We start from the raw sequence: 24417 nt of genomic DNA on the forward strand, positions 1-24417 counted from the left end.
TGGCACACGCCTGCCATCACAGTGCTCTGAAGGCTGAGGCACAAGGGTAGCCGGTGAGTTTGAAGCTAGCCTGGGCTACAAAGTGACACACTGCCTTAGAGAGAAGGAAGAAACAGTACTGCTAGACGTAGTGGCAGACACTTGTGAGCCCAGCACTCGGAGAAGGAGGCAGGACTGTAAGTTTTATGCTAGCCATGACTGGATGACAGAGTGAGACCATGCCCCAGACTTCCGCTACCCCTGCCACCCAAGTCAAAAGCTAAAGGAGAGGCACAGTTGGCCCTCCCAATAGTACTTCCTAAGTAGCTGAGGCAGAGCTGCCCCATGGCCACACTGGCCACCAGCAGCTCAGAGCCTCCCAGTTGCAGAGAGGGCCCACCACCTGGGTAGCACTCCTTTGTGCGTAGCCTTGGGTTTCCGGGCACCCTATTTGGGTATGCTCCTCTCCCAGTCTCTGAACAGGGTGACACTGTTCTTTATGCCAGAGCTGGGTTGAAATGAAAGCAAACCAAACCAAACCAAAAAAGCCAGAACCAGCATTCTATCAGTAGGGATGGATTTTAATGATTCTAAAATTAAAATGGGTTTGTACAAAGTAACACTGCCTGCAGCCCCAGGAATCTCTCCAACACTATCTCTTTGGCCAGTTGTGCCGGAAGCCTCTGCGGAGATAGATGAGAACAGGGTTACTTCCTCGGGTTAGGTGCTGTGCAGATCTGAGTAATACACCGCAAAGGAGGGCCGAGCAGGAGAGTAGCAGGAGCCTACGCTTGGGCGCTGAGCTGTGTGGGTGCTGTGGCAGCAGGTCTGTCCTGCTTCACGTGTGTGAACCTGAGCTCAAGGTCATGCTATGAAAACACCAGTGAGACCCACTTGCTGATTTCTCTCACCCCTAAGAAACATGGTGTGGGAAAAATTCCCACCCATGTGCTGAAGTTAGGGCACCCAGTGAGAAACTACAGTCTAAGAAAGGAAAATGGGAGAATACTGGAAACTGAGGTCTGGGATGCAGGACATCATGTCATGGGAGAGTGACGCTGGCACGACGCAGGTCATGTGTGTTCCTGCTTTCTGGGTGACAGAGCAGTCTCACTTCTGCACTGCTGGAAACCCTGGTGCTGCACTCTCCTGCTGTTCTCCCAGGTACAGGGGGGCTGACTGTCACCTACCTGTCTGACTTCCCAGCCAGAAACGACATGCTTTTGTTCCCCATCGACTGTTTACATTTCTTGGCTGTAACACATTTCTGAAAGAGAAGAGTTATGTACTCTTACACCGACCTCGGCCACCAGCCCTGGGGAAGACACCTGAGCATGGTCAGTCAGTTCTTTTTTTTTTTTTTTTTTAAAATATTTATTTATTATGTATACAACATTTCTTCCATGCCTGCCTGCATACCAGAAGAGGGCACCAGATCTCATTATAGATGGTTGTTAGCCACCATGTGGTTGCTGGGAATTGAACTCAGGACCTTTGGAAGAGCAGTCAATGCTCTTAACCTCTGAGCCATCTCTCCAGCTCCGGTCAGTCAGTTCTCATCCCAGCATGTGGCTGGCAGGCTGAGCTGACAGGGACAGGAGGGCTCTGCACAGTCCTGCCCACTACTTACTAAACCTCAAATTCAGCCTGGTTAGCACAGACCTGATGTAGCCAGCAGTTACCCACACAGCCCCTTCACTGTAGGGCATCACCTCGAGGACCCGGTGGCAGATGGAAGGACTCCATTTCAACAAAGGGCAAAACATACTATCCCCACCCGCACCAAAAAGGTGACCTGCACTAACTATAGTGTTCATTGTGTTTTTAAAATGCTGACACAGGAGCCAGCAGGACGGCTCAGCCACACAAGGCCAGTGACTTGAGAGCCTCGGAGCCCACGGTGGAAGGCCAGACAACCCAACGCTACCCTGACCTTGGCGCACTTGTCACATTAACAATAAACAGTGACTGTGGGACCACTGGCAGCACTGTCTAAGAGGGAAGGAGTCTCAGCTTGCCACTGCGGTCCAGGAGGACAAGAGTACCGCAGGCAGCAGGTTCCATCTGAAGCCTTACCTTGCCAGAAGGTGCCGGCTTATTTGGGTCAAACTGGGAGGAGGGCTTGGATTTGCTGTCCCCTGAAAGCAAAAGCGATCACGGCAGTGAGCGAACACAGGCTGACAGGCCAGAGCTCAGGGCTTCAGGAAGCACCTTTTCCCTCTGCTCCAGAGACTATGCCACCCACAGGTCTGTTCCCAGGCTAGTAGGGGCAGGGGTCAGCATCACTATGATCCAGGACAATGTGGACTGAGGCAACACTCCTGACAGCGTTCAGTGTGTGACTGTTCAGTCTGCTCTCTCACTTTTCCAAGCTCTAGAGGCTGCTACAAAATCATGAGTGCCACACACACATCCTTCACATCACAGGGATCTCAAACTAGATCCTATGGATGTGGGAGGGGAACCTAAATAAGGGTCACAATGGAGGACCCCCTGCTGAGCCATGAACAATGGCTACTGAGATCTGCTTCAAGGAGAGCAGGCAGCTTCTCTCTCCTGTGTCCTGGGTGGGGCTCACTCTGAGGAAAGCTGTACTCCCTGCACCTCAAATGGCCATGCGTCTGCTTAAGTGTTCGCTCTGTCCTTACCAGCAAAGGCCCTGAAGTCTGACTGGTTGTAGTCGTAAGGTGTGAAATCCTTTCCTGGGGGGTCTGGATCCTTGGGTTTCTTGGAGCTTTTCAACCGTTTCTTCTCCTGCTTTTGTTCTGTGGTCCTCAGGTCACTTGTGGCTCTCTCTCTCTTCTTAGTGGCATTTTCTAGCTGCAAGGTGAACAAGCAAGCAGGGCTGCATGAGAATGTGCGAGCAGAGATCTTGCACTTAGACTGCATCACTGGGAGGTCTAGCCCAGTCTAAATGTGAGATTCACTTAGACATACAGCCTGCAGACAATTCCATGCAACCTCGAGTACTTCTGGACAGCACGGAAGTTTCCACTTGTGGTCAGCACTAAGAAAGTTATGGAAAGTGGGCATTTCAGATATCAGGTATCAGACTGGGATGTGCGATGCTCAACCTGTATGAGCTGGGAACTCAAGCTGCTTCAACAGCAGGGAAGAGAGCTGAGGCTGGAATTTAGGGACAAGTTCCTAATTGACAATGCTATCAGGTCAACTAAGGCAAGAGTTTAAGAATGGAATTAAGAATGGATTAAAGGCGTGGTGGCACACACCTTTCATACCTTTAATCCCAGCACCCGGGAGGCAGAGGCAGGTAGATCTCTGTGAGTTCGAGACCAGCCTGGGCTACAGAGCCAGTTTCAGGACAGGCTCCAAAGCTACAAAAAAACAAAAACCAACCAAACAAAAAAAGAATGGAATTCTAGAATGGTCTGGGTGTGGTAAGAATAAAGAGATCTCATGAGGCGTGGAGGTGCACACCTTTGATTCCAGCACTCCAGAGGCTGGTGGATCTCTGAGTTCAAGACCAGCCTGGTCTACAGATGAATACCAGGACAGCCAGGATTACACAGGGAAACCCTGTCTTGGGGATGATGGGGGATAGGGGATAATGACATCCACCCAATCCCTCCCCCCTAGAAATGAAGAAAAAAGAGGCTTCTCTAGGGTAGACTGGGGCACAGCAATGTCCTCTGCCAGGCCATAGCCCAGTGCTAAGAGGGTTTACCAAAGACACAAAGAAATCTTAAGAAAATTCAAGGCCGGGCGGTGGTGGTGCACACCTTTAATCCCAGCACTCGGGAGGCAGAGGCAGGCGGATCTCTGTGAGTTTGAGGCCAGCCTGGTCTACAAGAGCTACTTCCAGGACAGGAACCAAAAAGCTACGGAGAAACCCTGTCTCGAAAATCAAAAAAAAAAAAAAAGAAAGAGAAAACTCAAGATTCAAGTATCACTTAATTTGAGAAGAGAGTGGGCGCCAACTGATAAGACCAAGTCAGCTGCAAAAGAGATTATTCAAGCTCGGATGTAGAGCGAGCCCTCTGACAGTGGTCCAGGAAAACCCCCAAACATGACTACATCTGAAAAGGGGAAAAGGTAGCACTTACTGCGGCCTGTTGCCGCACCGGGATGGCCTGTTCCAGCGCAGCAGCCTCAGACTCCTCCTTTGCCTGTTTCCGGGCAGCTGTGAGAAAGAACCATGTGTGGACTTCTTGCCATTTGTCCACCCAACCTGGGCACAAGGTCAGCGCTGTTGTCCACTGGGCTCAGCTCAGTGCTCTCTGGCCTCAACTGCAGACTCTAACAATAGGCTTGCCCTGCTTGTGCCTCTCAGGAGGCAGGTCAAGCACCTAGCAGCTTCCCTGACTCGGTGTCAATGGCTAGGTGTCAGGCCTCATTTTAAAGATGGACTTCTCTCACAGCCTTAACCCCACCTTGCTAGCTGTTCAGAACCAATTCTGCCACCTATACCTTCCTTTCCCATGCCTTACCCAACTTACCAGAAAGCCCTGGCTCTAAGAAAGGATGAATCCAGGCTCTGACATCAAATCTGTCACCTGCTCCTGTTGTGCTTCTCAATTAGGCTTTCTGTCCCTCTTCTTTGTATCTGCTGGAACTCTCAGCTCAGAGCCCTGCCAAGTCACTCTAGGGACCTGCCAGCCAGTCCTCACGGAGCCCTGCCTACTTGCCCGTCTTTTCCCGGGGGTACTCTGGGCAGTCCTGCCTTGCCATGCTTTGGGCATGCCAGCCGGCTACCACACGGGAGCTTGGACTCTGTTTCAGTCTCAGTCTACATTCCCCTGGATCCGTGCCGGTCTCTTTCACGTCAGGAGACCTAGGCTGCCTTTTCTCACCAGCATCAGAGTCGCATTCTTTGCCTCTTTCCTCTCTACACACAGCACCCTGCTTTACAGGCACAGAACACGCAGGCAGTGAGTGACTGGGCGCCATCCCCAGTAGAAGCTAAACTGCACGAGGCTGGGGCTGGGCCTTTTCTGACCACTGCCCTGTCTGTCAGTGATCCCTACTAGACACCATCATTCAACGTCCTCAATCAGACTGATGGCTAGGGCTGTCCCTTCGAAGACTTTAGAGGAATTTAGAGAGCTGCTGCATCTGGGGTGGACATTAGAGTGAACAGCTGTTTTCTAGAAGGACATGGACCTTGAAGATCACTGTAGTAGAGAGCACAGAATCATTGTGGAAAACAGTGATTGTTTTCTGAGGGGGCGTTGCAGCCTTTGCATGACTTTGGTTACAAGACAACTCGGGCACACCTCAGGCACTTGGATTATCAAGTATTGCAAATGACACACAATAAAGGACTAAAGTCACGAGGGCATGTGATACTTTCCTTTAGAAGAGACATATAGATTAGATTAGGGACTTTGGTATGAGGAAATACTTCATTTAAGAAACAACTTTGCCTGCCTGCCTGGCTACGGTGCGAGTCTTTAATCCCAGCACTCAGGAAGCAGAGGCAGGCGGATCTCTCTGAGTTCAAGATCAGCCCGGTCAACAGTAAGTCCAAGACAAACAGTCAGGGCTGTTACAAAGAAACCCTGTCTCGGGGGAAAAAAAAACAAAAACAAAAACAAAACCCCAAACAAGCAAACGAACCCAAAAAATCCACAAACAACTTTGTGTAACCATCAATAAATATGCATTTGTATGGCTGTTCAGTTAAGCTCATCAGAGGCTGGACCTTCCTGCTGAACACAGGCCTTAAAATTTCATCTTGGAGCGACCTCTTTCTCCGACCTCCCTCCCCCCACAAAACACAGAGCACCCCGACACAGGAGCCCATGTTTACACGGACTGGAACACTACCTGTTTGCTCAGCAGCCTTCTTCGTGGTTGCTTCTTTAGGTTCTTTCTGGACCTGGCTGGCCAGCTTCCAGCGGTTGCTGATCTATAATGAAAACAGATAATGATCAAAACAACCTGCCTAAACGCAGCTACGGAGGAGTGCCTACTTGTTCAGAGGCAAATGAGGCGTGCCAACCTTAGAATGACACACATCCTAAGCCATGCACCCCGAAGCTGAACACACCATCTTTTGCAGGCTTTATGTGGTGCTGGGGGAATCACACCAGGGCTCCACATAAGCCAGGCAAGCACCCTACTAGCTGAGCTTTGTCCCCAGCCCCAACCCTTTGTTGTAGAGATCCCCAAAGGTTTCTGAGGACTGGGCTACAGTTAAGTCTCTTCCTAGAATATGCTTAGATGGAAAGGGCCTCTCCTCTGTTCTCAGAGGCCTATAGAGGATCTGAAGCCCGTAAGAGCCTGGAGCCCCACTCAGGTCAGGAGCCCCTTGAAATCAACTGCTCCAAAGCTTGAGAAACTACTTACTTCATAGATTTTTGAAGAAGGATCAAACTTTGCTGCTTGAGAAATGTGGGCCTTGTGTTCCAGAGAAGGCAGGAACTGCGGAAGGGGAAACAGTCACTGCAAATGCCAAGAGCAGGCACCTCGCCCATCAGAGGCACTACTACTGCCAGTAACTCCAGAGTCTCGACCAGGACACCATGGACGATCCCTCCACAGCCCTCTTTCCTCCCAGGGGAAAGGATGTGTGGCTGCAGAATTCCCTGCAGCTCCTGCTGGCTTGTGCAGCTGCACTACTCACCATTCTAAATGGGTTTTCAAAGGACTCCATTATGTTCTGAGCTTTTTTCTGTGCCACTGTCAATGGAGTCTTTCCATTTTCCTCAGCACTAGGTTCCTGCAAGGACAAACCAAAACCCATCACTTCTAACCATGATTATGTTGTGCCATCAGGACACCTTCTTGGGACCACAACAGGGAAGATTAAGTTCCTGAACTCATAAATTCTTTGTTTTTTTTTAAAAAATATTTATTTATTATGTATATAATATTCTGTCTGTGTGTATATCTGCAGGCCAGAAGAGGGCACCAGACCTCATTACAGATGGTTGTGAGCCACCATGTGGTTGCTGGGAATTGAACTCAGGACCTTTGGAAGGGCAAGCAATGCTCTTAACCACTGAGCCATCTCTTCAGCCCCAATTCTTTGTTTTTTTGACTAGGATGGCTTCACTCTCAGAGGGCTCCACCTGTTTCTGGGATTAGAGGCGTGAGTTGATACACCAGCAAGTTAATGAACTCATATTGCCTTCATAGCCTACAAGGCCTGTGGTATTTTCACCATCTTCTGCTCTTGAAGAGCCCTGTCACTAAGAGGGGAAAAGCAGGAATAAAAACACAGGTCTGATACATGAAATATGAAATGTAGTATTATACATTTTTTGACAGGGAGCCAATGAGCACATACAAGAGAATGTTGTTTTCAACTGGATTCAGAAACTCTATAGAGATAGTACAGTCTTCTTCCAACTAACAGATTCTCATGTCAACAAAGCCTCAAGTTCACAAAAAACTAGCTAGGAGCAGGGCCTGCAAACCACACCCTGGAAAGTTGAGATAGGAGAAACCCAAGTGATTTTTAAAAATTTTATATGCATGAGCATTTTGTTTGCATGTATGTATGTATGTATGTGTATCCCATGTGTGCCTGAGGCTGATGGAGATCAGAAGGAGGTGTTGGATCCCCCGGAACTGGAGGTATAAATGGTTGTGCACTGCCATTGGGTCTGGGAATCAAACCCAGGTCCTCCGCAAGGGCAACCAGTGTAAACTGCAAGCCTAAGGCCAGACTGGGTTACAGAATGAGATCCTGATTAAAAAGAAAAAAGGAAAGAGGCTTCACGAATTTAGTTGCTGAAACGTGACAGCTTCTGCCAGCTGCTGCGACTCCTAGACCTTCTTCATGAATCACCTCGGAGGGTGGCTGGAGAGATGGCTCAGTGGTTAAGAGCATTGCCTGCTCTTCCAGAGGTCCTGAGTTCAATTCCCAGCAACCACATGGTGGCTCACAACCATCTGTAATGAGATCTGGCGCCCTCTTCGGGCGTGTGGGCATACATGGAGGCAGAATGTTGTATACGTAATAAATAAATCTCTAAAAAAAGTAACTGCCCACGAATCCCATTAAACCTGGATATTCTTTATTTTTTTTTTTCTTTTTGGTTTTTCGAGACAGGGTTTCTCTGTGGTTTTGGAGCCTGTCCTGGAACTAGCTCTTGTAGACCAGGCTGGTCTCGAACTCACAGAGATCCACCTGCCTCTGCCTCCCGAGTGCTGGGATTAAAGGCGTGCGCCACCACCGCCCGGCTGGATATTCTTTAAAAAAAAAAGTCACCTAAACTTAAAACATTTATTTATTTGAGATATGTTTCTCTGTGTGACCTTGGCTCTCCTCCAACTCATTTTGAAGACCAGGCTGGCCTTGAACTCAGAGATCTACCTGCCTCTGCCTTCCAAGTGCTGGGGATTAAAGGTGTTGGCCACGATGCCTGGCTCATTCAGGACTTTTCCTTTTTTTTTTTTTTGTTTTTTCGAGACAGGGTTTCTCTGTGGCTTTGGAGCCTGTCCTGGAACTAGCTCTGTAGACCAGGCTGGTCTCGAACTCACAGAGATCCGCCTGCCTCTGCCTCCCCTGAGTGCTGGGATTAAAGGCGTGCGCCACCAGCCACCACCACCTGGCTCATTCAGGACTTTTTTTTTTTTTAGTTGTTGCAAAAAAAAAAAAAATTTCCGCCTCCTCCCCGTTTCCCATTTCCCTCCCCCTCCGATCATTCAGGGCTTTTTTTTTTTAAATATTTATTTATTTATTATGTATACAATATTCTGTCTGTGTGTATGTCTGCAGGCCAGAAGAGGGCACCAGACCTCATTACAGATGGTTGTGAGCCACCATGTGGTTGCCGGGAATTGAACTCAGGACCTTTGGAAGAGCAGGCAATGCTCTTAACCACTGAGCCATCTCTCCAGTCCCCCTTTCAGGACTTTTTAAAATGTATATATATGTATTGTGCAGAGGTCAAAGGACAACCTCTTGTTCACCACTTTGATTTCCAGGCTACTTGGTCCATGAGCCACTTCCCATCTCACCACAGGTACAGTGGGATTGCAGAGGTCTGTTACAGCATCTGGTTTTTGGTTTCAGGTACAATGGGGTTGCAGAGGTCTGTTACAGCGTCTGGCTTTTGGTTTCTGGGAATCCACACTGTAATCCTCACACTTGCATAGCAAGTCCTTTGGGCCTGGCTGTCTCAGGGAACCTAGAGTCGCTATCACAGGCAGAAATACGCAGCCCAGCGATAACAGATGGAGAGGCTATATCACAGCCATGTTCCAGGAACGCCTCAGCTAGGCAAGCCACACAGGCTCTCCAGAATGGACACTCTCTCTAAAGCCCGCACTGGCTGCTGACGTTTCTTCTAGTGAGCTACAGTGCAGAAACTGTGTTTCAAGGGCCTTTCTTTGTCTCCCCCAAAAGCACATGCAGGAGGGTGTACATGGCACACGCTCCAAGTTCAGGAGAGCGAGTGGTCTGCTGAGCCCTGCTGGTCCTCTGCCATAGCTGGACCTGCTCCTGTCCGTCAAGTCAACCCAGTGTCTCCTTATCAGGTACTTTCCCTTGAAGCCTGTGTGCTGGCATTAAAGTCCTGTGCTATCATTGCCGTTTTTTTTTTTTTTTAAAGAGACTTATTCATGTGTATGAGTGTTTTACCTGTGTGTATATTTATGTGCACTGTGTGTGTGCCGAGTGCCCACACTGGTCAGAAGAAAGCGTCAGCTCTTCTGGAAATGTAATCACAGATGGCAGAAGCCGTCATGTAGGTGCACGTAACCTCTGAGCTATGGCTTTAGTCCCTCTTCCAGGGTTTCCTCACACCCAGTGCTCAGGAGATACCCCCCCCCCCACACACACACATACTGATCCACACCTCTCTCTAGCTTTCCTTCTGGCACTGGTCTCAGAAGGACATGCACACCTCCAGGCAGACAGCCCATGTGATAAGAGCACCCAACCCCAGGAACCTGAGTCCCCCTGGTGAATTTTCTTGCTACTCACACTAAAGATAGTGATGACGGCTGTAGCAAGAAGGCATCTGGCATCGACAGAGGTCTCTTCTTCGCCCTCAGCAAAGAGGCTTGGCTGTTTCTGAAGTGGCACAGACCCTAGAGACACGGAAGTCAGCAAGATCTAGACATGTGGAGGTCTGGGCCCAGAAAACTTCCTCCAACTCTCTGGAAATTCAGAGGGCCTCCATCTTACCATCAGTTGGGGTGATCGAGTAGTTATCTGGAGGGGCGTGGGAACAGTCATGGGGTCCAAAGAGCTCATTCTCCAATCTCTGCATCAAAGAGAAATCAGCAGACCACATGTAAAATTCAGAAGCCAGCCAGGAGCTCTTGGCCAGTGGAACAGCACTGACCTGTCAGGGACTGTGGTCTCCACCCCTCCCATAGGTGAGACAGCAGCTGTGACACTGTACCTCGGCGCTAGGCAGTGGTCTGCTCTTCTTCACTCCAGCTGCAGTTTCAGACTAAGGAGGAAAGAAGAGTAGGGCCGGAGATGTAGTTCAGTTGGTAGAGTGTTTGCCTAGCATGCTGGAAGCCCTGGGTCTGACTCCCCAGTGGGTGTGACTGCACATGCCTATAGTTCCGGTACTCCAGAGGTGGGAGCAGGAGGACCAGAAGTTAAGGCCATCCTGGGTTACTTGAAACTCTGTCTCAAAAAACAAACAAACAAAAAAAGAAACTGAGGAAAGCTGTGTAAAGTTAACAACACATGCTTACTCAGCAGACCGCCTCCTAGGGCCAGGAGGAGACCTTGCATCCCTCCCTCCTTTCAGCGCGGGCACTGACACTATGATGTGCTCAGGCACGATGACGACGACGACGTGGAAGATGAGTTTCTGTCAGGAGGTGGCATGACACGATGGCTCAGAGAGCCTGGCGTCGTCTCAGGTAGCCAGCATGCTTTCTACTTATACAACCACAAAACTAAGGAAGCCTTTGTGTGTGCATATGTGGTGCTGGGATACCCAGGGCCTCACACATGAGCGGCAAACACCCTACCGCTGAGCTGTTACCAGTCTCAGGAGAATATTCCCCAACCCAAACCCTATGAGACAAGGTTTCTCTGTGTAGCCCTGGCTGTCTTGGAACTCGCTCTGTAGACCAGGCTGGGCTCAACCTCACAGATATCCACCTGCCTCTGCTCCTTGGTACTGAGATTAAAGACGTGTGCCACCACTGCAGAAGGCTATCTTAACATGACAACTGCAGCACACTTTCTTCTTTCATTTTAAGACTTTTTGGTCAATAATCTTTCAACGTATGAATCACATATTTATATCACTACCAAGTCAGCACATTCAAAGTTATCCTAAGAAAGGTGGATGTGGTGATGCAAATCTAATCCTATTTATTTGGGAGGCTGAGGCAGGGGACTGAAAGTACCTGGCCTGCCTGGGCTACAGGGTCACAGTTGATCAAGGTTGACCTAAAAAAGACTGTATGGGAAAACTCTATTTCAAAAGGAAGGGCAAGAATTAGAGCAAAACCCCCCAAAAAACCATGTAAGCTGAATTTTAACAAGCTTTATTGCCTACATAGAGAGCAGACATTCCCACAAAGTATATGTCTGTATTTCTTCTTTTTATTACATCCATTCACTCATTTACTCATTTACTCAAACACGGCCAACAGGCTGGAGGGTAACTTAAGGGTGCGGATTCTCCCCTTCAGTGGTAAGGGGTTGAGCTCAGGGCATCACACTGGTGGCAAGTGCCTTTACCATATTGTTTTGACAGTTTTTTGTTTTTCTTTTTTTTTTTCTCGAGACAGGGTTTCTCTGTGGCTTTGGAGCCTGTCCTGGAACTAGCTCTGTAGATCAGGCTGGTCTCGAACTCACAGAGATCCGCCTGCCTCTGCCTCCCGAGTGCTGGGATTAAAGGCGTGCGCCACCATCGCCCGGCTAATGTGTAGCCCAGGCTGGCCTCGAACTGGTGATCCTCCTGCCTCTGCCTCCTTCAGCAAATTCTACCGGTGTGCGCCACCACAACCGGCTGTTTTTCTTTTGTCTTTTAGAGACAGGGTTTCTTTGTGTAGCCCTAGATGTCCTGGAACTCACTCTGTAGATTAGGCTGTCCTCAAACTCAGGAGATCCATCTGTATCTGCCTCCCAAGTGCTGCGATCAAAGGCATGTGCCATCATTGCTTGGCGATAGGGTTTTTTTTTTTTTTTTTCTTTTTGGAGACAGGGTCTCATGAAGCTCAGGCTAGCCTCACACTCATTAGGTAGCTGAGGATGACCTTGCACTCCTGACCCTCCCCACCTCGGCATCCAAGTGCTGGGGTTATGGGTGTGTTCTGCATGCCCAGCTATGCCTCTATTTCCTGTGGGAGGTCTCGCTTCCATCATGTTTATAAACACTTCAGTATTTCCTTCACGAAAATTGATTTTTCTGAATTCCCGTTCTCCCATCACTTTCCTCCTTCCCCTCTTTGACTTCAGAGTTTGTGGTCCTGGATCCTGCTCCCACTATCAGCAAATCTAATCCAGGTGGAGGGTTCCTCCACAGTCCTTAGGCTCAGAAATAATGGGAAGCACTTCAGACCACCTGCAACTAAATACCAGGAGCCTTCCCTGCCAGCCCTCTCCATAAAGGTTCAAACACGTGCACCAGCTCTCGACACCAGGACCCCTATTCCAACTCCTCTACCCACTTAACTGCTTTACCATAACCATTAAATGGCCCAAATTGCTATCAAATTATCAAAAAGGCCATAAAATATAAAGGATAAGGCTTAGTTTATGACTGTCATAAAAAAAAATGCAGTTGCTTGTGCAAGGGCTCTTGCTGCCAAGTTTGACAACCTGAGTTTGATCCCCAGGAACCACGTATTAAAAGGAAAGAATTGACTCCTGCAAGTGTGTAATCTGGTCTAGACAAGCATATTGTGGTATACACGTGCCTACATGCATAAATAGAGATACATAAAAAATTAAAGCCGGGTGTTGGTGGCACATGCCTTTAATCCCAGAATAGGAGACAGAACCAGGTGGATATCTGTGAGTTCTAAGCCAGCCTGGTTTACAAAGTGCACTCCACAACAGCCAGAACTGTTAAACAGAGAAACCCTGTCTAGAAAAAACAAAATATATAATTCAATTAAAAAAATTTCATGGGCTTGGTCAATAATTCATCAGAAGAGTACTTGTGTAGCATGAGGAAGCCCTGAGCTTGAACCCTATCATCAAAAAATAAAGCCACACCTCAAAACCCCAAACCCCCAAACGAGCACAGCTACATCTAACAGGGCACACCCAGTAGCTTCCCAGCTGTCATTACTCCTCAGGGCGGTTGAGAAGAGGAGAGCAGCTCAGGGCTTTAGGAGGCCACAGGAGGAAAGTGCTGAAGAAGAGGCCTGCTGGGTGACACACCGCATACCTTGAGCAGGGGCATCTCTCGAGCCTGCTGGATTAAGAGATGCATCTCATTGATCTGCTGCCGAACAAGAGGTGGGACCGGGTTGCAGCAAGCTATGATGCCTTGAGGTTCCCTGAAAACAAGGACAGAAACTCAGCTCACCATGGAGACACAGCCTTCAAGGTTTCCCAACAGCAATGAATGGGCTGGAGTTTGGGTAGCAGAGCGCTTGCTTGGCACGCTCAAATCTCGGGCTCCAACCCCAGCACACCATCACCAAGAGGTGGTACAGTCTGCAAGTGCAGCATTTGTGACATGGAAGTATGAGGGTAACAAGTTCAAGGTAGTGAGGCCACTCTTGCTCATGGAGTGAGGACCCCTCGGCCTAGCCCCCTAACCCCCAAAAAAGGCCACAGAAGTTCTAAACGATTACATAAACCAGTCCAGGCCAGCCACCTGCTCATGCGATCTTCACTGCACCAACTCTTAGCCCACTCCTCTAGTTGTCTTACAAATTGCGAGAGCTGGAGACAAGCCTCAAGAAAAACTGGTTTCTAATTTCTTATTCCTGTTTATGCTCCAATTAATACAACACAATGCTTAAAAGTTTTGAGGCTTTAATTTAGAGAAAGATCCAGGACAGGCTCCAAAGCTACGGAGAAACCCTGTCTCGAAAAACCAAAAAAAAAAAAGGAAAAAAAAATTTAGAGAAAGACACAAGAAATAATGTGGGACAGTTCCCTCAAAGGGACTGCAGCAGACTTGGCACTAGCCATGAGATATACCAGTTCAGAAGTTTTAGTTCTTATCCAGGAGCCCTCAGGCAAGGACTGTGGCTCCCTTCCAAGTTTGGGGTACTAACCTCTGAGTACAGCCTCAAGCAGCTGCAATCAGAATGCCCGGCTGTGAAGGACTGAGTGACTGAGAAGAGAGAGCGTGTTACTCAGCTCTGAGACTTACTTAGGCAGTTCCTCGGCTATCTTTAGCATCATGTGATTGGGTAGAACATATCTGGAAGAAAACACAATGGGCTCACATTATGTTCAACTAGTAAGCTCACTAAACACTATAATGAAGGAGACGGTAGCCAGACTCTACAATCAATTCCGCTGGGCCCATAAGCATTAAAGGAACCCCACATCCTCACCCGTAGCTCTCATCCTCCCTGCGGGCTGTTTTATCCCTCCAGGAAAACAGCAGCTGAAAGGCCGCCAGCTGCTGTGAGTTCAAATGCTTTTTCTGCTTTCGATACAGCTCAAGGTAGGACTCATCCGTAAAGACAGGCTTGACAAATTTCTGCAAAATGTTAAAGAACATTCACGATCAATGAGCATAGGGAAAGGCTCAGTGGTGGAACACTTGCCTAATGTACATGAAGCCCTGGCTTGATCCTCAGCACTGTAAAAAAGGAAAGACATCAGTGGGGTAAAAAACTGTGCCCTGGGCTCTCTAAAATGTTTGGCTCTTGCACTACAGGATAAAGGTGGAGCTAGGTTTGAGGAGCTAACACAGGAGGGCAACAAGCGAGAGGCCGGGCTGGGTTTCCTGGTAAGACCTTGTCTTAAAAAATTGAAACAAGCTGGGCAGTGATAGTGCATGACTTTAATCCCAGCACTCAGGAGGCAGAAACAGGCAGATCACTGTGAGTTCGAAGTCAGCCTTGTCTACAGAACAAGTTCCAGGACGGTCAGAGCTGTTACACAGAGAAAACCTGCCCCGAAAAACACAAAACAAAACAAAAAACCAACAAACCACCTGAAACAAAGGCTGGATATAGAGCTCAGTGAGGCAGTGCTTGCCTATTGCATGTGAGGTTCTGAACTGAATTCTCAGAATGCAAGGAAACCAAACCAAAACAAAATGCAAAGTGAGTATGCTCGTGGTAGCAACACACACACTGACATTGTCAGGACACAAAGGTTCAGATGGCTTCTGCATAAGGGTGACGCCCAAAGTCATGAGCATTCTGTACTTCTAACTGAAAAATTGAAACACCAAAAACCCACATCATTCCATCAGTAAACAGGCCAGTGAACTGAAAAAATTCTCAAAGAAAGAAACAGAAATAGTAAGCATTTGAAAAGGTGCTTAAGAGTCTTTTCCATTAGGAAAATGCAATTTTTTCTTATATGCGTTTGAGTATTTTGCCTGTGTATCTGTGTATCATGTATGTAACTAGCACCCATAGAGGTCCTATACCATTTGGATGCTGGAAACTGAACCAAGGTTCTCTGGCAGACCAACAGGTGCTCCCTCCTATCCCTAACCCCGAGAGAGGGTCTCACTATGAAGTCCCGCCTGTTCTGGAATTCACTGTGGACCAGGTTGGCTTTGAACTCATAGCAATCTATTTGCCTCTGCCTTTAATGAAATGGGATTAAAGGCATGCATCACCACACCCAGGACTACTTTTTTTTATTTGTCTTGTTTTGTTTTTTAAATGGGGTTCTGGTGTTCACACTGAACCATCCTCTCTGTCTCTGCCTCAGAATGAAATTTGATTCAGCCATAAAGGAAAATAAAATTGTGACACCTGTGGGATTACAGATCTGAGATCATCATGTTAACACAAGCCAGATTCTGGATGGGTCCTGAGAGCTTTCCTGGATACAGGAACCTAGACTTACAAGGCGTATGTAGATCATCGGAGCAGAAGTGACCATCAGAGGGGAGAAAGAGATCTTGAGGGAGAAAAGGAAACACACAGTAATAGAAGATGCATGCCATGAAATCAGGAGTCACAGGACGGTGGTGGCACATGCCTTTAATCCCAGCTATTGGCAGGCAGATCTCTGAGTTTGAGGCCAGCCTAGTCAACACAGCAATTTCCAGGACAGGCTCCAAAGCTAGAGAAACCCTGGGTTGAAAAACCAGAAAGAAAGCAAGCAGAGTCATTGGTGGGTAGGGGTGGGGGGCCGAGCAGCAAGAGTCAGAAGGACAGGAGAAGAGGATGAAGAAAAAGGATGACAAGGATGTATAAAAGCCATCATAAGAACCAATTTTTTTTTGGGGGGGGGTGATTTTGAGATAGGGTTTCTCTATGTAGTGCTGGCTGTTCTGGAACTCTCGATGTGGACCAGGCTTGCCCCTAGATCAGAGGAGAGCCTCCTACCTCTGCCTCTCAAGTGCTAGGATTAAAGATATGTGCCACCACCGCCAGGCTTTCTTTTTGTGTGTGTGCACTTTTTTTTGTTTGCATATATGTTTGTGTGAGGGTGTCAGATCCCCTGGAACTGGAGCTACAGACAATTTGAACTGCCATGTGGGTGCTGGGATTTGAATCCTGATCTTCCAGAAAAGCAGACAGTACTTTTTACCAATGAGCCATCTCTCTGCCCCAAGAGCCATTAAAAAACGAAAGAAGCAGAACTCAGTCCAAAACAACAGCGTGCTGGGTGTCTGTATAGCTGTGGGGACATGGTACCTTGAGGCATATGTCCCTGCTCCGCTGCCACACCACCTGCAACTGGACAGGCTGGTCGTTGCCTCTCTCCCACAGCTCCAGCCTCATGCGGTCATAGATGTAAAGCAGGTAATGGGTGTCATCCCGGGCGTAGGTCAGCATTTCTTCTGGCAGAGGGCTAGAGTTGCAAGAGACATAGCTTCCATGACTGTCCCAGGCAGGGACAGTCATCCAAGCCACCTTTGTGCTGTGTGAAAAAGCTTTTTTGGCTCTCCTCTCACTCCAAAGATTCCTTCCCAATACTATGCTACACAGACACTTACTGCAACTTGGTATGACACACTATCATTTAACTTCGTGCGGCGAGACAGAGGGATGCTAAGGTTAAAACTGGGGTGCTATGGTGCTGGGGTGACTTGCAGCTCCGCCTGTCTGTCCTTACCCTCTCTGTACTTTCTTACCTCAGCTATGGAAAGGGAACACACACTTAAGACTGCTGTGAGCATGACCAAGATGTCGTCCCCGTAGCACCTGGGGATTTAGTGCTGGGAGGAGGGTAAAGGGTTTGATAATGTTTCTTTTAAGACAGGGTTTCTCTGTGTAGCCTTAAACTCAAGTCACCTGCCTCTGCCTCCCGAGTGCTGGGATTAAAGGTGTGCATCACTTTAATTAAAGGTGTGCCTGGCACTAATTTCCAATTTAACAGATTCTTTCCCGCACTCACACATCTCCACCCACCACCAGCCGACTGACCGTATCCTCCAATCTGCCAGCTGATACTGCTTGTTTGACTCCACACCACAGTACAGTCTCAGCAGATGGTCAAGTGAGTGACGAGCCAGGTTGAGAAGCCGTGCTGCCTGGTGTGTGTCAAACATGTTCACCACATAGAGCCCGAAGTCTTTCTGTAGCCACTCTATGTCAGAGTCAGCACCATGGAAGACCTGGAAACAAAATCAAGACCATGCCAATTCACAGCAGCACCAGGCTATTCATCTGTCTCCTTACTTAACCCTACCTCTGGGCTATCAGAACATTAGTAGGAATGGAACCCTGGAACTGCTAGGCAAGCATTCTATCACTGAATTATATCCTCAACCCAGTGTGTGTAGTTTTGTCTTGTTTTATTTTTTTCCCCCCAGACAGGGTTTCTCTGTGTAGCTCTGGCTGTCCTGGAACTCACTCTGTAGACCAGGCTGGCCATCTGCCTTTGCCTCTTGATTGCTGGAATTGAAGGCATCCACCACTGGCAATGTATGTACTTTTAAGTGCTTTTTTTGGGGGGTGGGGGTGTGTGTTTCGAGACAGGGTTTCACTGTAGCTTTTGGAGCCTGTCCTGGAACTCGCTCTGTAGACCAGGCTGGCCTCGAAACCACAAAGACCCGCTTGCCTCTGCTTCCCGAGTGCTGGGATTGAAGGCGTGCACCACTACCGCCCAGTTTAAGCAGCACTTTTTTTAAATTTAGGCCACAGGCATCTTTTGTGCTTATAACCGTATGCTGGTAAGGGCTGCAACTGCTTTTGAACCATGGTATGGGTTAGGAGTCCTATTAGCTCCAGGTGTGTCCTTAAGTTCAAGCAATCCAATTGACTGGGCTCAGCGAAACTCACTACCATGATTTATGTCTCCGGATAGCAATAAGCTACGTGGTAAAGGCCCTTTTGGGGTCTAGAACTAAGCAGTTAGGTACGTAGACCCTCGGGATAGGAGATGACATAGCTTTTCTGTCCACGGGTCTAGGTGGAAAGAACAAGATGGTAGACTGGAAAGCACTGCATTTCCACCTCGGGCAGGGGGCAGGCAGGGGGGCAGGATGGCTGACCTTAACAATGGCCGGGTCTGTGAGGCTCTCATTGAGAATGTACATGTCACTTCGAAGCTCTAGGGTGTCAATGATGAAGTCTTCCGTCCGGGTGGAAATTTGCATCAGGCAGGTCAATCCTAGGAAGCTTCTGTATGAGTGATGCTAAACCAAAGAGAGGGAGTGTAGGGGAAAGGGTTAGTACATATTCCTTCATTTTTTTTTTTTTAAAGTTAGCTATAAAATTACATGACTAATTTTTCGGAAATTTTTTTTTTAAGGCAGGAGGATGTATTCAAGGCTAGCCTGGACTGGTGCAATACTTGTTTCAGGCCCCCGAACGTAAAGACAAAAGAGATTAAAGTTAGTGCTAACTTTAGACTTTGCAAGTAGATGAAGTCACAGGAAAATTACAAGGTACCTCTAGATCCACTGCAAACTCCTGACAACCCAGGAGCTTCTCGTTGAGCTCCACGAGTTGGTCCAGGGAGGATACAAAGTGGCAGGGTGTCTCTTCCACAGGTCTGTACAACTGGACCAAGAAAGGAGAGTGTTACATACCGACCCTATGTACAGGATGAACTCTAAGCTTGAGGAATGACCCCACACCTCAGCCTCCCAAAGCTACTGCACTAAACTAGCCACCGCTTCATTCTTCCCAGGTTCGCAGCTTTGGAATCTGGGCTAGGCACGAACCTGTGGCCGCGGCTTCTGAAGCACTGACTCAGGTGGAGTGAAGTGATCGAGTTCATACTGATAAGGATGTGCAAACCTGAGTGAATACAACAGAAATCCTGAGATGAATTTCATCATTCATAAGGCACACGGCTGCTCAGATACGATGTGTGTAAACAAACATGGTGGCTGTGCTGGGGCTCTGTTGCTACAGTGCTTGTCCAACACAGCCTCAGTACCAGATAAACCTGAGGATAAGGACAGACATCTATAATCTCATCGTCTGGGAGGTGAAGGCAGGAGGGTTGTAAGTTCAGGGTCAGTGTGAGGCCAGCCTGGGATATGTGAGACCAAGTCTTACCACCCATACCCCCAACAAGGAAAACTCAGGAATTACACAGGCTGGGTTAGCACAATCACTAAAAGGAGAATAACACACACACACACACACTCTCTCTCAAAAAAAAAAAAAAAGGCATGAAGGGCCAGGTATGGCGTCCATACACCTGTAATCTTGGTACTATAAGAGAAAGCCAAGTTCAAGGTCAGCCCGAATCACGATAGAGACTGACTGTAGACAAAGGGGCTGAATGAGGCGGCACAAAGGCGAGGAGAAAGCCCAGCCCCGTGCACTTACATGTCCTGTTCAACCTGCTGGGTCCTCTGCTGATGGATGAAATCTGCCAGGGCAGGGGGCACGTCCAGGTCCTCAGGACGATCCTGTGGACGTTCCCGCCTTTCTTTTGAGAGAGCTGGAGAGCCAAGCAGTGACAAACACACCATGACACAGGAGCACACACTTCTCTGCCTTTCAGTTTGGTAGGAGCAGGAACGGAAGGCAGGAGGAAAGTCCGTTCCCTTCTAATGCATGTGTCAAATGAAGGACTCACAGGCAGCAACTGCACCACTTACCCTGAGGGAGGGGCTTCCGAGCATTGGGCTTGACAAAGATTTTGGGGAGAAAGGGCGTGTTCGAATTATCAATCTTCTCCCGAAATCTGAGCTGAGGTCGGAGGATGTTTTTTGCATGCAGCAGTCGGAAAGTCTCAGATTTTGCTTTTTTCCCATATTCTCCTGCCTACGGCCAACACATATGAATCAACTAAAACATGGCTTGATGAAGCAGGAAAGGGAATCCAACTCAGCAACCAGACACATGGAATGTTACTGCATGTGAGGTTCCAGTGACACGTGGAGAAGGAGGCGGGCTGAGTGTGCTGGGGAGACCACTCAAGGCGGGGAGCACCCCGCTGCATGCAGTGTGCCACAAGAGAAATGCAAACTAAAATGACGTGGGCCTGTGAAACCCGACTGGGAGCTCACCTTCCGGTTCCAGCTAGACACTATTGTTTTGGGGACCTGCAGTCCTGCAGGGAGGACGGGCTGTTGGTGCTTATTCACACCTGATGCTTCATCCAGTAATATACCCTAAGAGGAGACAAGGCATTGGGTTAGGATCTTAACTGCCTGACATTTGAATAAATACATTTACAAGAGAGAGGCCGGGCGGTGGTGGGGTACGCCTTCAATCCCAGCACTCAGGAGGCAGAGGCAGGTGAATCTCAGTGAGTTTGAGTCCAGCCATATACATAAAAATTTTTTCTTTTTTCTTTATTGAGATAGGGTCTTAGGGTCTTACTGTATAGACTAGGCTGGCCTGGAACTCAGAGATCCACTTGTCATTGCTTTCCTAGTGCTGAGATTATAGGCATGGCTACTAGGCCTGGCTAAAGGTATGCCTTACCATGCTCTGTAATGCTGGGGTTTCCCCTTGCATTTTAACATTTGAGTTTTGTGTTTGTTAGTTCACTTATGTGGACGGAGAGACACTCACCACTCTCTCCAAAATCACATCGTTGGCATCAACCAGTAAATCGAACTTGTCCTCCAATTCAGTCACGGTCCTCCGATCTTTAATGTTGCTGCGACACCCGTGGTACTGCATTACCCTACTCATGCTAGAGGAGGAAAGCCAAGGTCAGCGCGTGCGCCTTTATTCCACCAATCTATAATCTCGGAAAAAACCCAAATGGCTTGTCTTTTTTTTTTTTAAAGATTCATTCATTCATTCATTCATGTATATAGTGTTCTGCCTGCATGTATGCTTGCAGGCCAGAAGAGGCCACCAGATCTCATTACTGATGGTTGTGAGCCACCATGTGGTTGCTGGGAATTGAACTCAGGACCTTTGGAAGAGCAGACAATGCTCTTAACCGCTGAGCCATCTCTCCAGCCCCAAATGGCTTGTCTTACAGGGTTCCCACATTAATTAATTAATGAACATTCTCACAGCAACCTTTAAGAGACAAGACCCAAAGCCAGGTCTAAGAAGCCCGTGACGCTCCCTGGCTTCTTAGAATGCAGAGGTAGGAGGCTTGAACATTCAAGGCCTGGGCCACACAGTGAGTTAGGAGCCAACCTAAGCAATTTAATGAGTGAGACCTTTTTTCAATAAAAAACAAACAGCTTCAAGGTAATTTCTCTTAACAATTAACAGATGAGAAAAGTATAGCCTTGGCCTGGAGAGATGGCTCAGAGATTAAAGAACATTGCCTACTCTTTCAAACGTCCTGAGTTCAATTCCCAGCAACCACATGGTGGCTCACAACCATCTGTAATGAGGTCTGCTGCCCTCTTCTGGCCTGCAGGCATACGTGCAGACAGAACACTGTATACATAATAAATAAATATAAAAAAAAAAAAAGAAGAAAAGTATAGCCTTGACTGCTGCCCTTCTCGTTCTATAGACCAGGCTGGCCTTGAACTCCCTTGAGTTCTGACTGCCTTTGCCTCCCAAGTGCTGGAATTAAAGGTGTGTGCCACCACCACCCTCCCCCGCCAGCAAAAGACTTTTAAAATTAAAAATAATAAAGATATTTTGTGTGTATGTGTGTGTTTCACTACCTACCCATACAGTTCAGAGGACAAACTGAAGGAGCGGATTCTATACCCGCTACATCTGAGTCTCAGGGATCACACCCAGGTCATTAGACTCAGCAGCAGGCGCCTTTAGTCCACTGAGCCACCTTGCTGGTGGCCCTTTTTGTTTTGTTTTGTTTTTTAAGATAGGGTCTCTCTGTGTAACAACTCTGGCTGTCCTGGAATTCACTCCGTAGACCAGGCTGGCCCCGAACTCCTGAGTACTGGGATTAAAGGTGCGAGCCACCATGGTCCAGCTGTGGCTAATTTATCTTTAACAATCACAGCTCATGCTAGATGTGAAGGCTCACATTTGCAATTTCAACACTCAGGAAGCAAAGGAAGAATTCAAGTCTAGCTTCATGTACACACTGAGTTCCAGCTCCGTAGTGAGCTGTTGTTCCCCCCAGCAACCACAGGCCACAAGGTTATCCCTGCTTACAGTCACCCTTGTTACCACCATTCAGCCAGCACTTCCTTCAGTTCGTCAGTACTGGGGTTCATACCCAGGGACCCCATCACGCCTATAATGCCCCTACCACTGAGGTCTTTCTTATCGTGGTTTCCAGCCAACATAACATGCAGTACTCACCACTGAAGCAACCTGTCTCCTTGGGTTTCACAAAACGCCTGGAAGGCAGGAAAACTTCGGTAAAAGTCATACTCGTCGCCAAACTGTGGCAGGCCCCCAGATGCCTTGGTCACCGCCACTACTGACCCAAGGGCAAACTGAAAAATTCAGAGGAAAAGACACTTTTAAAACATGGATTTCTATTCATTCATTAAAAAGAAAAACAAAAAACAAAAACCTTGCCTCCACCTCCTGAGTGCTGGCATTACAGGTGTAAAACCATACACAGTTTATGTGGTGTCGAGAACGAAACCCCAGGCTTCACATATACTAGGCAGCCACCCTGTCAACTGAGTTATATTTCCATTCCTGATATGAAAGTTTATTATGAACTGTGATTTGAAGTAAGTTTTTTGTTCATACCGACCTTAGTTTACACCTCTGAAAAATGGGCACAGTAAAAGGCAGTTATTGGGAGGATTAAATGAGCTACTACAATCACTTAGAACACTGACTGGCATATGGATGCTATCACTAAGTTCAGACGGAGACGGTTTCTAGAATAATCTACTGTATTTCTGTGGGTCTGATGCACATCCATCAGCAACACACAGTTCAGACACTGCAGACGACCATTTGCTACCCAGTCGTTCGGTAACGGGAACCAGTCTATAGTGGCTGTCATGTTAAGGTCTAATGACAGCACTGTCAATCTTGTGAACACAGAATTACACGAATCCTTTTATGCTCAAGGAGCACTGGTGAAAGCGCTTTGGCACTTCGAGAGACTCGATGGCAACTGTGACAAGTGACGTTCAACCCAACATTACAGACGTTTGTACATAGTGGGGACAGCACGGGCTCTCCCGCCACGGGCTGCTGGGCCCGAGGTAGCGCAGGGTGCGCCACGTGGACGACAAGGACGCCCTTCTGAGGGCGCAGACACGGCTTTACACGCAAAGCGGCACGCGCTCATACCGGAAGCGCGGTGCCCTCCGCTCCCGCTCGGCTCCCGCTATTCCCGCTGCGCGCCGTGAAGCCGCCGTGGCGGGCGCCAGAAGCCCGGAGGGCCTGCTCCGCAGCCCCAGACCCGCTTCCGGCCAGCACAGGGGGCTCCTGGGGTGTCCCGGAGCCCGCGAACTCACTTTCACGAAGCTGTCTGCGTCGGGGAAGCCAGGCAGCACCATCTCCTCGTCAGGCTTGGTCGCGCTAGTGGCTGCCGCGGCCTGATGCTCCCGGGGACTGGGAGGCGCCATCTTTCCGTCCTAGGGTGGCTCTTCTCGCGAGATTGATCCGGCTGACCGAGGCGGGCTCAGCGCGCGTGCGCACAGGTGGCCTCTCCGCTACCTCCCCATCAGGCTTGTACCTAGTTACCTAGCATGGCTCTCAATAGGAAAATCACACTGTAGCACTAACAGTCCTGTGCTCTACAGTGTGTACTGGAGGATACAGTGTGTGTTTGTTTTTTTTCAAGACAGGGTTTCTCTATGTAGCCTGGCTGTCCTGGAACTCACTCTGTAGACCACGCAGGCCGCGATCTCAGAGATCCGCCAGCCTCTGCCTCCCAAATGCTGGGATTAAAGGTGTGCACCACCACCACCTGGTTGAAAATACAGTTTTAATCACAGTTAAAGATAGTTTTTCTCTGCTGGCATGGTGGTCCAGGCCACTAATCCCAGGACTGGGTACTCAGAGATCAGCCTGCCTCAGCCTCCCAAGTCCTGAAACTAAAGGTGTGCATACCACACTAGGACTGGATTTTTCCAACTTAAAATTAAAAACAAAAAACTGAGTGGGGCCGGG

At 48.4% G+C, this 24417-nt stretch overlaps 1 protein-coding gene across 1 annotated transcript; it reads right to left on the reverse strand.

Moving 5' to 3' along the window:
• Positions 1-492: 492 nt before the first annotated feature.
• On the reverse strand, positions 493-23898 carry LOC121448206 (exosome component 10-like). Its single transcript, XM_041652023.1, has 25 exons — positions 23760-23898; positions 22636-22772; positions 20959-21082; positions 20448-20552; positions 20037-20202; positions 19762-19876; positions 19146-19221; positions 18871-18981; positions 18471-18614; positions 17401-17591; positions 16669-16825; positions 14392-14540; positions 14205-14255; positions 13266-13377; positions 10302-10352; positions 10082-10160; positions 9878-9984; positions 6566-6661; positions 6289-6363; positions 5767-5848; positions 4044-4120; positions 2628-2799; positions 2056-2117; positions 1170-1246; positions 493-662 (listed from the first exon to the last, which is right to left on the reverse strand). The coding sequence occupies exons 1-25, from the start codon at positions 23868-23870 to the stop codon at positions 632-634; spliced, it is 2658 nt and encodes an 885-aa protein (XP_041507957.1). The 5' UTR covers positions 23871-23898; the 3' UTR covers positions 493-631.
• Between the last annotated feature and the right edge of the window lie 519 nt (positions 23899-24417).

This window comes from Microtus oregoni, unplaced genomic scaffold, assembly GCF_018167655.1.
Source record: "Microtus oregoni isolate MIOR12 unplaced genomic scaffold, Mior012 000005F_ref0000423, whole genome shotgun sequence".
In the NCBI taxonomy this organism is placed as follows: domain Eukaryota; kingdom Metazoa; phylum Chordata; class Mammalia; order Rodentia; family Cricetidae; genus Microtus; species Microtus oregoni.

Coding starts and splice junctions, on each gene's coding strand:
- LOC121448206 (XM_041652023.1), bottom strand. CDS start 23,870: ATGGCGCCTCCCAGTCCCCGGGAGCATCAGGCCGCGGCAGCCACTAGC. Junction 14,541..16,668: donor GCAGGGACATATGCCTCAAG/GTACCATGTCCC, acceptor AACATTTTGCAG/AAATTTGTCAAGCCTGTCTT. Junction 6,662..9,877: donor CCGTCATCACTATCTTTAGT/GTGAGTAGCAAG, acceptor TTGTCCTTGCAG/GAACCTAGTGCTGAGGAAAA.